Genomic DNA, 18388 nt, shown 5'->3' on the forward strand with positions numbered 1-18388 from the left:
TATATTTTTTATTTTTTTAAATCTGGGTGATGGTGATTGCGGGCAAGTATGGCTGCAGATAATGACGGAAAAGACTGTACCACTTCATACGGATTGCATAATCAGAGAATATTCGTTCATTTAAAAGTAGACAATTCAAGTTTTCTGTAGACATATTTCTCACATCTGTATGTCAACTATTTGCTAAGTTTCAATTCGTTTTTGTGACGCTTTTCAGAAAGAAGTCCACGGAGAGCAGAAAGCGCACCCTGTTTGTTTTGTTTATTTTACAAAAGCACAGTGTATTTTTTTCTTATTGTCAATGTATACAAATGAAAGTAGACCCTTTATAGATCCGATTGATTCAAGTCTTATCTGTATCTAAATATTTTAGGTTCTTTTCTCTCTTATCAGGAAAAATTGCAGGTGAACGCACCACCACGCAGAGGGTTAAAGACGCTGCATTCAGACAGACAATAAATTTAGATTTCAAATTCAATAATGATTTTAGAACTGCTGAAATTATTTACAGTATGCAATGCAAATACGTTATAAGTAACTGTAATTAGATTACCTAAAAATGAACAGTCATCCCTTACTTTACTTTTTTCAGTGGATAAGTAATTTAATTACAGTAACGTGTTACTTAGTAACGCGTTATACCCAACACTGCTTGCCACAAACATTTGAACAGTGATGGATAGATAGACAGACAGACATTTTCTGTGTTCAAATAGCAAACAAAGTTGTTACAAGGTTTACATTTTTGGATGGAGAAACTGTCTTCACTTAGAACATGTTTTAGTGCTTTATTCGCAAGCCTCAAACCGAAGGTTTCCTCTTAGCCATGATTAGACCCAGACACAATCTGTGCTGATTCTGTTGAATGATTTTAAACATGGTAAAATGTGTTAATTAAACAGAGCTGAGAGGACTAGACTCTTTTTCACAGAAGTGACATGCTATGTGTAAAACTTGTGAATGATCAGCTTCCCAATTCTGCAGAAACCTACAGAACAAATTCCACATGGACCATGGTTGACCAATGCAGCTCACTGTCTCCTCTCAGCCGGCATGTCTGATCTTCCTTCCCTGGGATTAATAACCATATTCTCCACTCTCATTCTTAAGAGCAGCATCCATTATCAGAAGAGATAACTAATGCGTAAATACACTTAGAGTCAGGCATAAATCCACAGCATGTGAGGCTTTAAGAGATATTGCTGCTTAAATTACCAATACAAGTGTCACCTAACATAAGTGTTACACTGATTTGTGGCATATGCTGGGGAGGGGAAGTCCAACATGTTATTAGTAAGATAAACCCAAATTTGTTGGGTTTTCCTTGTCTCTGACAGCCAACGTAAATGTATGTTTTCACCATTACAGCTAGACCCCCCACCGCATCATTGTGCGGCTACGAGAACCTCGAACCCACAAGAATGCTGGTAGCTGTCGCCTTCCCCTTCTATTAAACCTAAAGGATACATTGTGTTACATTTTACATTCATTAGCAGTGATCTTGCAGGGCCTATTTGTACGCGCTCAATGGGGAGGCCCGCGCACAAGTGGGTTTATTTTTTAAAGGCCTTGTGTTTGGAGAATGTGGGGTAGGAATTGTGTGACTTGGCTAGGTTGGCGGTTGGCTTTGGCTCAACCTTGTTCTCTCTCAGTCTGCCTCCTTCATGAAGGTTGAGGGTAGAGTTACCCCAGCAGCCGAGCTGGGTAAATACAACACAGATCCTCAGAGAGAGAGAGGACCTAGGAATGAGGACAGGATCGATGAAGGTGGTGGTGTACCACAAACCAAGAGCAAAGACAGAATAAGAGGAGGAACTGGACAACTCATAGTAAAATAAAAAATAAAAAATTGTAACACTCAATATGGTGGTTTTAGGAATTCCTGCCTTTATAGTTAAAAAACCAACTGATTCTTTGAATTAATATTTTTAATGAAACCTAAGAAATTTCTGTTCCTCCGTTGAAAGAACATGTAACCAGTATATTGATGCTTCAAAACGATTGTAAAGACATCATAAAAGTAATCCATACTGTATGAATAGAGCAGTTTAAACCAACAGACACATCACTTTATATGATGAACAGATTTTCAGTTTATTCACATACAGTACACTAGAAGATCTACCAGAAGTGATTTCATTCTTGGTTCCCCAAAGTCAGTTTTTAAGAGAACCATTTTAATTTTTTTTTTTTTTTTTATAGTTTGAAGTACATTTTAAAAATCTTAAATACCTCTCTCCACTACAAAGAACCTTTTGAGTAATGGAAAGAAATGTTCTTCATAGAACCATCAATACCAATAAAGAAGCTTTATTTTAAAGAGTATAGAGCTCATCAAATATTGTAAACAAAAACACAGCTGGACTTGCTTGACATGCTGCTTGTTTCAATGCTGCTTTGCACCTCAGAGCTTGTTTCCAACTTTGAATTTATTTCTTTAGATGCATGGCGCTCTCAGAAATCCCACCTTCATCTGCTCTGACACCGTGCATATGGCCTGTTTTAAACGCCAATGCATGCAGATTACATGATTTGGCATGTGGATGTTAGAGTACATGTTTGTTATTCAACTAATAGTAAAAATATGTGTTTGGACATTGTCACAGATGTCAAAATGTCTCCTTGACAGATGAATTTTGTGTGTTTACAGGGTGGCAAGATTCCCATCCGATGGACCGCTCCAGAGGCCATCGCCTATCGCAAGTTCACCTCGGCCAGTGACGTATGGAGCTATGGGATTGTGTTATGGGAGGTCATGTCTTATGGAGAAAGGCCTTATTGGGAGATGTCCAATCAGGATGTGAGTAGGGCGGCTGTCAGAACAATCCAGCGTCTTCCCTGCCAAAATAGATCAGTGTTACATATGTGCGATTTGATTTGAAGACTCTTTAAAAATGTGCCTTTTGTATTCCACAGAAAAAAAAATAAATACACTGACCCAGAACACATTTTTGCATTCAAAAATGCCAGATGCAAGTCAGTAGAATGAAAAAAAAAATCACGGTTTATGAAACTTTTATAAGCATTTTTAAATATAAAACAATGGGAAAACAGCACAGTGGAACGCACAAACATGTTCTGTGTGAACGACCCTTAAGGGGCTGTTCACACAGAATGCGTTTTTGCTTTGAAAAATGTGAGGCCGGGCAGTGGAATGGGGAAAAAAATGGAAGGTCTTGTTTTTTACAAGTTGTTTTAAAAAAATATTTAAAATAAATAAGAACTATCAGAACTAAAAACCATATGCCATACGCTACAAAATTCAAAAGACACAAGAAAAAAACACAAAAACAAAACAATATAGAAAATAGAAAAGTAGCACTGTGGAATCAAAAAACACATTCTGTGTGAACGGAATAACATGTAAGTGAGTAAATTGTCCTTTTTTCACAAAACTGAACACAATGAGTACACAACAGTGAAAATTCACAGGCCAAGAGAAACTATTATTCAGTAGGTCTTACATAAAGATAAGAACAAGAGCCATGTGTGGAATTGTGGTAAATGTGTAGTGGTTTGTTATGAAATCTTGTTTTGTTGATATTGTTAGTTGTTCTTTAGCACTGACCCTGAGCAGTGTCCTCGTTGCTGCAGTTCAGTAACTTCACCCTAAGCAAATAAGGCCCTGGGAGTTTATTTGAATTGGTTTATGGCAGCACTGATTATTGAGTGATGAAAAGTAAAAGGGAGTAATAGTTCTGGAGCACTTATGAGGCACTTGATTTTGTGTTGTTGCATGGACGGAAGTGCTTTATTTTTGTTTTATCCTACTGGATGGTGACAGTTGGCAGACGAGAAAGAAATATGTCCTAAGGAGCTCAAAGGACAGGAAATTGAAGAAAATCCGGCAAATTGCAGTGCCTCTTCTTCAAAGGAATAGTTCACCCAAAAATTGAAATTTTGACAGAATTTGCTCACTCATATCTTTTATTATATAATTTATTTTCTGAAACACAAAATGAGATGTTAAGGTGTGGTCACATTTACCATTGTTTGCCAGTTTTCACAGGCGAAATCTGGTCATTTCAATAGGAATCAATAAGTGAGGGTGAAATATTTTCATATTTTGCAGCAAGTTCATGAGGAAAACTGCTTGGTTCGAAAGTGATCTCTGTGTGAGTTGTGCTTCATACATCGTTACAGCATTTGAAAAAGGACAATGAATCTTTGCTAATGTGACTGCACCTTCAGACAGAACTTCAGCTTGACCATATTTTCTTGTGTGCCTCAGGTAATAAAAGCGGTGGATGAGGGCTATCGTCTTCCCCCACCCATGGAATGCCCTGCCACGCTTTATCAGCTGATGCTAGACTGCTGGCAGAAGGACAGAAACAACCGGCCAAAATTTGAGCAGATTGTTAGCATCCTGGACAAGCTCATCCGCAACCCCAGCAGTCTTAAAATCACGGCAAGCACTGCTTCCAGGTACGTCACCCAGGAGGACTGGCTCTGGAATGAGCCCTAGATACTGTTCTGATCCCAAATTGCCTTCTGCTCTTACTCTGCTTCATGTCATGTTCAGATCATCTTCTCATGCTCCCTAATGAGAGGAAATACTCTCTCTTCCTTCTGAACTCTAATTTGTATCTTACCCTCTGGTCTAGATTCATTGCACGCTCCTACAGCTGTTTACACACAGTTATGTACATGAGACCAAAATATTTTTCTGCAGATTATTTTTCTAGACAAGATCAGTTTATTTTTGGAGCCAGGTTGCAGAAACAGTCCTCAGACAGGCGGTGTTTGTGAAAAACATTTGCTGATGTCCTGTTTCTTCAGTATCCAGGATGTAGCACTAATGTTATTCAAAGTATTATACACAACGTGGTCAAAAGTTAACACCGCTTCTGGTTAACAAATTTGGCAAGACCCCTTGATCCCAATGAAATCTTACGCATTACATTCTAGATGTGTGTACTTTGTGGTAACAGTTTGGGAAAGGTCATTTTTCCTGTTTCAGCATGGCAGTACCCTTGTGTGAGGTCTATTTCGAAATGGTTCAACACTTTCTGGTGTGTAAGAACTGGACTATCCTGCACAAGGTCCAGACTTGAACCCCACTGAACACCTTTGTGATGAATTTGATTGGTGACTGTGGCCTAATGGTTAGAGAGTCGGGCTTGTAATCCATAGTTTGTGGGTTGGAGTCTCAGGTCCGACAGGGATTGTAGGTGGGGTGAGTGAATGTCCAGTGCTCTCTCCACCCTCAATACCATGACTGGGGTGAGACCCTTGAGCAAGGCACCGAACCCCTAAATGCTCCGCAGGCGCTGCAGCATTGGCAGCCCACTGCTCCGGTAGTGTGTTCATGGTGTGTGTGTGCACTTGGATGGATGAAATGCAGAGCACAAATTCTGAGTATGGGTCACCATACTTGGCCATACACCATACATTTACCATATTTTTTATTTGTATTATAAGGCTTTTATGCATCCTGATGTTCCCAGACTGCTCATTCATCTTTCCAACTTAGATTTTAGAACAGGGTGTTCTTCTGGGAGTCTGCGATCCCCAGGAAGTATGTGGTAGTACCTCAGGGTGTCTAGCAATCTCAAAATAATTTTATCCTTTATCCTACTGTATTTACATCTGTTGCAATAAAGGCCGGGACACACCAAGCCGATGGCGATCGGCGGTCGGGCTAGTTTGTTTGGTGTGGTCCACTCATTGGCTCTCGTCAGCGGCAGTTTGCCCGATTCAACATGTTGAATCGGTGTCGGGGACGTTGGGGCCATTGGCGAGGGTGAGGACTCTGATTGGATGTTCAGTTTAGCGAATGCGTCAATGCCGATAATTAAATCGAAAGTGATTAAAAGAAGCATGTAAATGAAGGCGGTACAGACAGAAGGCTGTTTAAATGTTACATGATCTTTCCCAATCATTCTAATATGCGAATGTTTTCATAACAACATGAGCCGCTTAAAATAATTAAAGTTATCAACATTACTGATATTCAAAATGTTAAGCAAGCGCAGCTTTGTTTACATTACTACATCTGCATTTATCTCGTATATCTTTGTTTCAGTTTCTCCTTTTGAATGACAAATATATACTATTAATAGCTGCTGATATCGACAGCTAGTTCCTCTCACGCATGCGCAGAACGCACATGTTAGTTTGCCGTTGGCAGTAGTCAGTGCGGTGTGTTTTCGAGCACAGCTTTTTGGTCCGACACTGCCGACACGAGGTGACAACACCGTCGGCTTTCGTCACTGCTAGTTCTTTGAATTTGGCTTGGTGTGTCCCAGCCTTAAGACTCAATTCACTAGAGGGTTCACCGGTAAGGGGTTGCACAATGCAGTGGTATAACAAGTAGCTCTAATATTATGAAGTATGTAACAGTGACTAATGGTTTCTTAAGAAAGTGAAAATGGGTCCCAGGGAGTTAGCATGTAATTTTCCTGATTGGCTTTTAACATGGCCGATCAGGGGACCAGCACTGGTCCCAGGTGATTTATGGCTCTCCAGGCGAGACATTCTCTGAGGTTCCGCTGCCGCTGGTCTGCAGCCACAGGCTGCATCCAAGCCCCTGCACCTCATTTATCTACATGCCCTGCATGCTAATGGCACAGCACTCCAGCCATTCTCATGGATGGACCCTAGGCCTAAAGGCCAGACCCAGAGAGATGGCGTGCAGATGCTTGGAAGTAAAATGTCGGCACTCTCAGGACAAGAGTAGGTGTGCGATCCCAAAGCCTCCTCACAGCAAGAGATGCATTCTTGTCCATGACGAAGCTACCCAGATGTTTCTCCGTGAGGAACATCCTCCCTCCTTTCCCATCCCTAGAGAACTTTAAAAACATGATACTAAGCAGCCTCGGTTATTTAGAGGTCACTGCACCAGAGGGGAGAGAGGAAAGCAAAAGAAAAGAGAGGGAACCAGCAGAGAGGCAGAGTCTTTACCTCTCTTCTTCCTCTCCCTCTGGCCTGTTGTGCTCCTGTCGACTGACGCCTCAGATCTCTGATGCCAGCAGCTGATGCAGTCAAATGCTGCATGTACTGTATACACCAGAGTATAAGCTAACACTTCTATACCCAGCAACATAGATTTTTCTCCATATCAACTCTTTCTTTTTCACTTTGTAAGCTTTAGTAACAATGGAGCTACAAATCACAACAAACAAAAGAGGACTGGACATCTCTCGGTTTTCCTCTCTGCTTTTCTTCCCCATGCTGACCATTATAATTACAAATACAAATTATTGATCATATTAGTACATTACACACACAGTAGTCCTGTCAGTCGGTTAATGTATTTAGTTATGAGTCATATTTGTTTCAGCATTAAACAAAAACGTGTCAATTCCTTGTTAATGAAAGAATACTAAATAATAGACCTACAGATAATTATTAGGTTCTGCGGTTTGTGTGGGTGACGATTATAGCATAAATGTGCGATAAAAAAATAAATGCAAAATAAAAAACACCAAACCAACTTTTCCCACATTTTGTGGACATAATTGGCTATAAATTCCAGTCAGCACTGAAGATTCTGATTTTATATATATATGTGTGTGTGTGTGTGTGTGTGTGTGTGTGTGTGTGTGTGTGTGTGAGTGAGTGTGTGTGTGTGTGAGAGAGAGAGAGAGAGATAAATATAGATAAATAAAAAATAATTTAGTTTAGTTTAGTTTAGTTTAGTTTAGTTTAGTTTAGTTTAGTTTAGTTTAGTTTAGGTTTGGTTTGGTTTGGTGGCTGCTGTACCTTTAAGGCTAAATGTGAACGGGCTCTTTGCATGTAAAATTACATATAGCACTGCTGCACATAGTTACAAGCTGCAGGTTTGACCAGTGTTGTCTTCCCTGTCCCATCCTTAAATAAGTATTTTTACAAAGCTGCATCACATTTAGAAAGGTACACAAAACAACAGGCACATAAATGTGCTGCTCAAACTGTGAAGGTCAGACTAAAACGGTCAGAGACATTGTTAAAAATAAACTTCAACCCCTCTATCTTACATTGTGAAAGGATTTCTAAAGATCCTGAGTGCATCAGTGCAGTACTTGCAGACAGCTCTATTCAATGAGCTGTGTCAGCACTTACTGATCCTCTTTGCCAAGTAACTTGAATCCATTCAGCATTCTTTTCCAGTCAACTCAGCGTACATTATTCTTTTATTTTCATCACACAGTAACGGAACACTGGGAACATGTGGGTCTGAGTGGACTTCCTGCTATCTTAATTTGTTTATTTACATGAATATAAATAGCAGTCCCCAAAGGGACTGTAATCTCATTTCCGTACGTTCCCCTGGTTCTAATCAGCGGCTATTGGACCTGAATTGAGGATTTATGCTTTGACATGATCACTTATATGTATAACATAATTATTTTATCTAGCATGCCCATAAATTGTATGTCACAAACTGCAGAAGCCTGAAATGAAGACCTTTGAATATCAATAGCTTCATAAATATCTCACAAAATATCTTGCCACAATATAATTTTATATAATTTATGAAGTATTCGGATGAATTTTACATTGGCTATATTTTCACAAGTGTGAATTAAATTTTGTATGCAAGGAATGCATTATTTAAGTTATTTTGAATTAATTAATTTAATTTATTTAGGTATTTAATTTTTTTTAATTAATTTTAGATGCTTCATTAAAACGTTCAACACTTCACAATGCGATCTGGAATTGCTTTCATAATGTTGTCACAAATGTGATTATGTAATTAAATGTCTATATCTGCCCATAAATGGATTACACATTTCCATACTGTATTTGCCAGTAACATTTTAAAAGTTTGTTCATTTAATAGAGTAGCTAATTACACTTCACTTTTATAGGTTGTATTTCTGTGTAGGTTTATAAAGGCTTTGGTTAATGAGCTAGCCTTTTACCCACTAAACAATAAAAAACCAGCATTGGAATGTGAACAATGGGACGCCATCAGAAACAGAGATGTCTCTCTATTCGAATAAACATTCCTAAATCTATTGCTTTCTTCCTGGGGAATGCTAGCCATAACACAGATGGACAGAATCAGTCCCACTTCTCTGCAGGTATTTCCGTATGGAGACCTTGCATATCAGGCTTGAAGGCCTTTGTGTTTAGCCTCTGCTTGCACTTTTATAAGCTTGTTTTTGCCATAAATTACATTTGTCAAACGTGATGGGAATTGCAGATGACCTCAGCTTCAGTGTTGTATTTTTTCAGTGTGAGCAAGCTAGAGGAACAGTTACGGGGTGTTCTCATGAAAAGATGTTGTGTATTGGTTCAACAATGGAATACTGCAAATGAAAGTTATTTGTGCTTCATAAGTGTGAAGTTTGTCATTTATGTTGGGCTGCACAAACAAATACTTTAATATTCACAAAACATCTAAGAGCACTACATGTGTTTTTTATCTCTTCCCAGACCGGTGAATCTGCTTCTGGACAGGACCAGCACTGACATCACTTCCTTTCACACAATGGGTGATTGGCTGGAAAGCGCCAGGACGTTGCCCTGTAAAGATGCATTCAGTGGGGTCAGCTACAGCTCCTGTGATACACTGGCCAAAACTTCAGCAGAGTAAGAGCCTTACACTTTTTTTGTATTATAAATCTAAAATCTACACTACCGTTCCAAAGGTTTGGAATTGTTACTTTTTTTTCTTTTTTTTTCTTTTTTCTTGAATAAAGTTTCTTACTCCGGCTAATGCTGCATTTATTTGATTAAGAATACAGTTAAATACTAGCATTGTGAATATATCATTACAATTAAAAATAACTGTTTCCTATATTAATATATTTTAAAATATAATTTATATAAGTTTATATATATATATTTTAAAATAAAATATAAAAGTCATTACTACAGTCTTGTAGTGTCAGAAATCATTCTAATATGATGGTTTGGAGCTCAGTTATTAATAATTATTCTTCATATTATTAAGAATAAAATAAAATTCAAAAGAATGGCATTTATTTGAAACAAAACGTTTTTTTTTGTTATATTATAAAAAATGTACTGGCACTTTGATCAATTTAATGCATCCTTCAAATATATTAGAAAGAAATTTTTTTAAATTGTAATAATATTTCACAATATTATATTTTTAAAATAGTATACAATATTATGTTTGCTGTATTGCTGATCCAATATGTGCAGCCTTGGTGTTTAGTGTATGTGTGTGAAATATACTTTTGTTTATACTGAATACATCTTCAGTTTTCCAAAACAGTCAGACATAAAAAAATATATATATTTTTTTTCTTCAGTTTTGATATTGTTAAAAGCACTTTATTTGGTTTGAGAGTCTAAAAATAAGGGGTTGCCCCTTTTTGGGTCATTCTTCTATTATAGGTGTTGATCCCTGTGCTTGAAGGGTAGCATTCTGTACTTTTAAGTTCAAGGCAAAACAAGCAATATAATTTAAGATTGTTGGCATAAAACTGTTTAAAACTGATGCAGAAGACGATGACAAATTTATTTACAGATCAGTTTCCAGTAAATGAAGCCCAGCTTTGGTTAATCCTTTAAAGGTGGCCATTACATTTGTTATTAATCTCCAGTGACAGTGGTTTAGTAATGTTTTCTTCTGCTGTAATCCAATAAATGGAAGAGGAAAAAAAAACTCTTGCCAAAAATAAAAGTACTGTCCTCCCATAATCCTCAGTCTTGGAAGCAATCTAAAGGGTTGAGTTGGGCACATTCCCCAAAGTCAAACAAAATGTAATAATAAAGACCCTATTCTGCTCCTCAGTGTGGATTTGCATTTATGGGAAATGCTTTGTAGATGCTGATTAGGAACCTTGCCTTGCCTGGTTAGCATCTCCTGAGTCCGCTTTTTGATTCAAATTACGAGGTATTTGACAATGTAAATAATTTGACATTCATAACTCCTCAGTGATCAAAAGGGCCAGTCTGGGAACAGTGGCAGTACTGTGCTGCATGTTACCCTCAGGACTAAACATCTAAACACTCAGCAGTCTGTAATTAAGGCTGCTTGTGGTTATATTTCGTTCAGATGTCAGTGTAAATAATCACATGCAAATAGCGGCCCTCATCCATGACCCAGATTGGGTTATTTAACATGCAATTCGTCTCCCAGTGTTTGGCCTTCTGTAGTGAGTGGACACCACCACTCTTTGACTCACCACAGAATTAAATTAAAATATTTGTGATTTTTAAGAACAAATATGTTGATTTTGAGCTCTAACTGCTGACAAGACCAAGATCTCGTTATACTGTATGTTGGGTTCTGGATGCTGCTTAACAACTGTACTAACCCTCTGCTACTTCACTAGCTTAACCAGCAAATTCACCAGCCAGATTCACCAGTGATAGCATGCAAGATCAATCAGCTTCAATAAGTTTTGATGGTAAACAGCTCCCATCAACTATAAGCCAACATCAACCCATTACTAACCAGCCAAATCGAAACCATACCACAATAAACCACTACTAACTGGGCTAAAACCAGCACCAAATCAGTCCTAGACAGTATAAAGTATATCAGCATCAAACCTGCAGTCAACAACATAAACCACCACTAATCAGTACTTACCAACACTAACAAGCATAAAAACCACAAAAAGTCGACACAGACCAGCTTTACACCAGCATGGGCATTTGTATTGGTCTTTTCAGCAGTACTGCACCAATTTGAGAGGCATAGACAAATCTGTAGTCATAAAGATCGAAGTCTGCACCCTGAAAATTGCTTCATAAAACTGTTCAAACTTAAATAAGCCATGTAAGCTATTGCAGTTTAATGGGTCTACCTGGAAGATGAAGAATCGCAAGAGAGAGGTCATTATTGATTATTCAGTCACTTATCGCTTTACCTTGGTTGTGTGCCTCTGTTTCTTGTTGTTGATGAGGCTATAGTAAGTTTACCAGATATTTGGCCTCTTAATGCAATTTCATGGTAAACTGTGCAGAACATTAGGCTCTTTAATCTATCATCAAAGGCTTTACCTTATTTAGCATGAGTCGCATTAGATTGTAGACAAATCTGAATTGATACAGCAGGCAGCGTTCAGTGGTTATACCTTCTTGTGTCTTTTTGAGTTATTTCTGCAAAACAACATATTTTGTTTGAAAAATCTAAGTTAATAGAACTGAAATGACATTTTTTTCATAGTACATAGTTGTAAATCGTCATTTAAAACAAAGCTCCACTGAGGGATTCCTTACAACAAAGGATTTTTTTTTTCAAGTGTGCTACTAGAATACTTGAAATAAATAAACTAAAATTAAATAAAGAGTGTATGCTATGTCTACTTTTATGTACTTATCAAATATTCTTAACAAATTTATACTTAAGTATAATTGGTTTATACTGAGAAGTAAACATAAGAGTCAAAGTATATTAGGCCTATACTTGTGACTAATCTTTATAATTTAGTATTTTAAGTTTGCTTCGCTTGTAGTTGTGTTTTGATAGAGTGGCCTATTAATTATGATATGATTTTTAAACTATAAGTATGATATTTAGTCCACTGAAAGAAAATTTACAAGTATACTTTAAGTATAAAAACTATCAAACTGGTTTACTGAGTGAATACTTCAAAGTGGACTTTTTAAGTGAACTAGACATACAGTATATACAGTAGGTAGTAAACTAACAGTATACCTATAGGTTTACTTGTAATATAGATTACAGAATACTTACAAAAGAAAGGAAGAACTTAGAAGTAAACTAGTTGTATACTCATTGTCTACTACTGTTAGATTTATAGGTATAAACTATAAGCTAAAAATTTTATCCAAATTAGCCCAATATGTATTGAAATAGTACAATTACAAGTATACTACTAGTACATTGATTTTATTATATTTACAACATAAAGTATATTTTGGAAAAACACTGGAAGTATTCTTAAGTTTACAAAAATGAACTTGACCAAATATGACCAAACTAGTTTGCATGTCTGTTTCCTGCAACAAGATGTCTTAAGGCTGTTATAATGGTATAGCAGTTACTTCTTAATGTCAGCTGTTTGCAATCACAATGTATCCTAGCATTTTAATTAGCATTACAGAAAACATGCCTCTGAGTTTGTTTACCCGCTTTATTGAAGCTTGAATTTGACTGTGTAGTAGATCGAATGACTTTTGTCACACAGAAATGTCGCAGGCCTGTCTTGATTGACATTTGAGCATTTGTTCAGCTGAAGTCAGTGCATTAGTGTGTTGATCATAAACAGCCTGTCAGTTGATCTAAAGCTGTATTCTGCCCATAGAATCTGTCTGACTGAAGTCAGACCAGCAGCCACGTGCCCTGAGTGGGAGCCGTCCATGGGAATTACAACACTTTAAAGCGTATAGACTTTATGGTGGGTTTTGATCGTAGCTTTTCTATTGCTGGCTGCTCCCTCGAGCTCTTGATTGCACTCATGTCCACTTCTGGACTTAATCACTGCTGGACCTTCTAGAAGTGTTGCTAACAGAACTCGTGCCTGAGGTGTGCATAGCCTAACCTAGATTGTAACTTAAATTTGCTTGCACTAATACGCTGTAATTATTTTTACTGCACAGCTTTTGCATCCCTTGATCCGACAGTACTAAGAAAAATGTTTTTGTTGTTGCTGTTTTGCAAAAGCTCTTGAACTCAAGGAATAAATGGGACTTAATATAAGTTTTTGTAAAACCTGAAATACGCTGTACAAATTGCTGCAGTCTCCAGTTGAAATGTGAGTTGAATTATATTTCATACAGATGAGGCTTTAATGAGGTTAACAAGTCGAGCATGTCACCAAATAATATTTTAGTGACTTAAATACCACATACAGGAATAATTTTTTTCTTAAGCCTAATTAAATGTAATTGTGGACATAAAATTCAACCTGAGAAAAGACCACTACAGTAGCCTACATTTTCCAGTGCATTTAAACCAGTAATGGCCATTCTGTCCATTTTTGCCCATTAACTAAGAGTCAAACCCATAAACTCAAGCTTAAGTATAGATATACAACAGACATTTGTTTCTGGACAGTTGGTACAAAATTAAAAATCTGTTTTAACTTTTGCCTGTCCTGCTAACATTTCCACTGGCCTGGCACAAATACTATAAACTGATAATTGGACAAATAAAATAGATTATTATTATAAATCACAGGAATAAATTACATTTTACAATATATTCAAATAGAAAACAGTAATTTTAAGTGGTAATAATATTTCACAATATTACTGATTTTACTGTATTTTTGATCAAATAAATGCAGGCTTGATGAGCATTAATCTCATGCATTAAGCATTAACCAACACCGAATGTGATCGATAATGTATATTCTAAGTCTTCTGAAGCCATGCAATAACTATTTGAACAGAACAAATTTTTACCCATTACTCCCTCATAACCTTGTCGCAGTGAAAGTAAACAGCTTTTTTTAGCACCACTGCTGTTCATTTCACCAGTGAACTACAGCGACATTACCAGCGACACATTTTGCGCTGTGCAAAAATGCATGTAGAGTCACATTTTTCCTATGAGACCAAGGCGGATATGTGCACACGGGATGAACTTATCCATATGGTAAGTCTGGTGAGTCTATTCACGATTGTAAATAATGCAAGCTTCTGTCAGCTGTTGCATGGATCTCATTAAATGAAAAATGTCGTTCTTTCCCCCTTGGGGTAACCCTGACAGTGCTGTTCCTTTCAAATTACAGTAGAAATAACCAGCTCAGAAAATGAAGCAGCTACTCCAATTTCTCATCACAGGAAGCTGTAAATCATCCCAGTTTTTAAGTTATAACACAACGTCTGTCACGAGACCAGCTCCTCAGCTTATTGTATGCACATGGCAGCATGGTGTCCTCCTGGAATACTTCGTCCTACATGACTGACACAAGCGGTCCGCTGCGGGCTTGTCATTAATGTCACTGTATGTCAAACCATGAGCGCTGTATTACCCGTCCTCACTGTCTCTCTCTCCTCTCTGACACGCAGGGACTTCAAGAAAGTCGGTGTGACGATCGTTGGACCTCAAAAGAAGATCGTGAGCAGCCTAACAACACTTGAAACACACTCAAAGAACGGTCCAGTTCCTGTGTAAAATTAAAAACAAGTGACGGAAATGAAAGACACTTATACGAGATTGATGCTGCTTTGGCTTTAACAGACAGGAAATATATACATTATGAAATGAAAAAATGAAGTGGAACTACAATTCTTGAACACATGTGCGAAGCAGAACAACCTTCCTGGAGAAAGATCACATCTTCCCAGGCACAAGGTGCAAAGGCGATGAGCGTGTCTCCCAGCGATTGACATGTTGCCTTAGAGAGAGCCGGATAAGCGCGGGCCTCATGTTCAGGAGTCTGCTGTCACGCTGCATGGCTTCTTCGAGAGGACAGAGGCCGGTCCGATCCGAATGGATTTAACGAAGAGCTCTTCACATGTGGAATCACAGGGGAGCATTAAAAAGCCTTCAGGAAAAACTTTGCAAAAGCATCCGTCTTCCTTTTGGAAGGTAGCACTTCAGAGAGGCAATAGCTTGCGCAACTAGTGTTTTGGTGGTTTTGGAAACTTGAAGAAAATCCCCCTTTAAATCTTCTGAAGAACTGCAGGAGAAATGCAGCTGGTTACTCTTAGAGCAATCTGGTAATGCTTGTTAGGATCTGACACGTTTGGTAATAAACCATTAATCTGCGAGTGCAGAGAGCCATTCTTGAGAATCAAGGATGGAGTAGAGAAGACACTGGGTAAACATGTCATTTTAAAGGTTTATTTGTTAATGTAGCCCAAGACACATGTTTGTTTGTACCACTATGTTCGGATGATATATGAATTCATTATCAAAAAAAATAAAAAAAATAATACACTATAAGGAAACAAATGTTTACTAGAATCAGTAACAGTCAGTAAATCATAATGCATAAACCAGACAGAATAGCATGCTGATGTGTTTTGTAGGCCAACCCAGAAGTTAGTATCACCCTTGTTCCCTCAACAAAAAGCCAACTTTCCCATTGGTTCTTGGATTACTGCAGAAAATAGGCGATTTTCGTCTACAATCGCCAGAAGTAAAAAGCCACAGTCGCATTGCTTCAATGTCACTCTTTCAGTCTTTAATAAACATTTTCCATGAAAGTTTGAGTAAAAATAATTTGCGAGAGCGCCGTTATAAACACAAGGCTGTAAAAGCGGATTAGTCTCTAGAGGAGTTTATCTGCTTAGCATGATGATGTTTAATGTCTCCGACAATATGTGAAAATATATTAAGCTTGTGTTCTATCCAGGCCTTATTTCAGACATTTAACCAAAAGACCATTTAAACATGATGGAACTGGGAGTGCTAAAATGCGAACTTGTTTCTGGGTTTTGGCCTGCAAATATCTGTCATCCATGCAGCACTCTAAACCAGCAGGATTTTGATCTCAGAAGTCTCAGATATGATGTATAGTATGTGAAACAAAAGATTTTGCAACAATTCAAATAATTGTTGTCACATGACCTCATCTGGGTTAATTCAGCAACATCTAATTATCATCTTGAAATTAAATCCAGTTCCTTTGCATTTTTAATCCAATTATGTGAAAAATCAACCTGAAATCATGTTGAAATCTTGAGGTATGACTCGCTCCACCTCAGAACTGGCTTGTCTTTTTTTGTTTGTCCCCACAGATCCTCTCCAATCACCTGATTACATTCTGGCAACACCTACATTTCACAATCAAAAACAGTTCCCAATTGATTAAAGTCCCACGCAACTTTTTTTTTTTTCTTTTTTTCTTGTTGAATATCCTGGAAATCAGATTTTGGAAGGAAAATACATTGTGAATGTCTTTTCACATTGAGTTTAACATTTGGCAACCAATCAAATAATCAGTCAAGAAAGCACAAATCCCGCCCCACAGCCGATTTCATTGGTCGACTCAATCAGGCAGTCCCCTGTCAAGAAAAGTTCTGATTTTTCATGCAATCAGTGCTGTTGACAAGACCAATGAAAGAGAGTTTGTGCTGAACTGGTTTGTGAGAGGAGAAAAAAAACACTCAAATATCACAACTACTTCTGGTAATCAACTGTGCTGGAAATGGTAGATCAAATCAAGCAGGTTGCATTGTGCGATACAGTATTCTGTGCAGTTCTGTTGAATACTGCACTTTTTGGAGGTAGTAGCTCTTCTAGATATTCCATGCATACAGCACATTTGCATACAGTGCGCAGTATATTTACTGAATAGTAAGAGTACGGTAGTGTGCTCTGTAATTTCCTGAAATGTAGATCACACAGAGATTTGGACTGTAAAATCTTCCAGAAGTTCCATGTGGAGGGTTATTCTGAAAGGACAGCTGCGTTCTGATCAAGAATCATCAGGATTCACAGCCCTCAGTCTTCAAAATGCAAGGTTGTCAGACTGAATACTGGGCTTTATTAAGTCAATATCCAAATATTTTCATCCTGATCATGAAATCAAAAAGAGCTCTAATGGTGCACATGACAGTCTGACCATGTACTGCACTACCTTATGAAGGAACAGTCTATTTTTCCTCTACATCCCTTTGATTCTGCCTGTAAATGTTGCTTTCTCCCTGCTGTTAGTACATACAGTATGTGAACCGGACCTGTGGTGATAGCAGTGGTGACTCTAGAGGTATTATCATTTACCCGGCCATCCCTTTGTACAGATCTCTGTACGTATGTATAAAAGAATGAACAAAATATCTGTGCAAACTTTACAGAACTCATTTGTATGATATTTTGTATTATATTTGTTTTACATAAAAACTATTATAATGACTTATTATTTATTTTTTAACAACAAACCACCATACACAGTGCAGTTTTTTTTTTTTTTCATAGCATTCAGTAAGTTATGACATGTTTCGACTCTATCAGTGTTTTTATATTTTTCTTTGTTGAAGATGATGTTTTGAAGAGCAATACTGTTTTGCGTCCTGTTCCCCTTCTTTAGATTGATGGGTTTGTGTGTATGTGTATGTGTATGTGTGTGAGTGTGTAGATGGCCGTGTCTACTAATGTAAAATGATTTGTAGTGGAAACATTTATATTTTTATAATAAACATTCTCAGAATATTTTCTAAAGAATGAATGCTATAAGAAGAAAGTGTCTGGCTTTGGTGTTTCTTTTGCGCACACACACAAACACACGCACACAATCTTTCTGAAAAGACATACATTATAGAGTCAATAAAGTGAGAAAAACTGTCTATTAACCTATTGAAAAATATGTTATTTAATTAACTGAACAAACAGTAAAAACAAATTGTAATAAAAAAAGATCGTAAAATTTCAAAGTGGTGTAAATTTATAATTATTTTTAAACCAATTGTTTAAAGGTACAGTGCGAAATAGATAGATAGATAGATAGATAGATAGATAGATAGATAGATAGATAGATAGATAGATAGATAGATAGATAGATAGATAGATAGATAGATAGATAGATAGATAGAGTACATTTATTTATTTTTAATTAAT

The 18388-nt window shown here is 37.3% G+C and overlaps 1 protein-coding gene across 2 annotated transcripts in view; it reads left to right on the forward strand.

The window, feature by feature from the left end:
* Positions 1–18014, forward strand: part of LOC109095656 (ephrin type-A receptor 3-like) — a 114545-nt gene extending 96531 nt beyond the window's left edge. Inside the window, exons 14-18 of one of the 2 annotated variants that reach the window (XM_042763274.1) lie at positions 2651–2800; positions 4232–4425; positions 9367–9522; positions 13182–13274; positions 14893–18014. In XM_042763274.1, coding sequence (XP_042619208.1) covers positions 2651–2800; positions 4232–4425; positions 9367–9522; positions 13182–13257 — 576 coding nt within the window. In that variant the 3' untranslated portion in view covers positions 13258–13274; positions 14893–18014. The remainder of the gene's footprint in view (positions 1–2650; positions 2801–4231; positions 4426–9366; positions 9523–13181; positions 13275–14892) is intronic. The other variant, XM_042763273.1, reaches the window with a different exon arrangement.
* Positions 18015–18388: the final 374 nt, after the last annotated feature.

The sequence above is a fragment of the Cyprinus carpio genome, chromosome A9 (assembly GCF_018340385.1).
Source record: "Cyprinus carpio isolate SPL01 chromosome A9, ASM1834038v1, whole genome shotgun sequence".
NCBI lineage: Eukaryota > Metazoa > Chordata > Actinopteri > Cypriniformes > Cyprinidae > Cyprinus > Cyprinus carpio.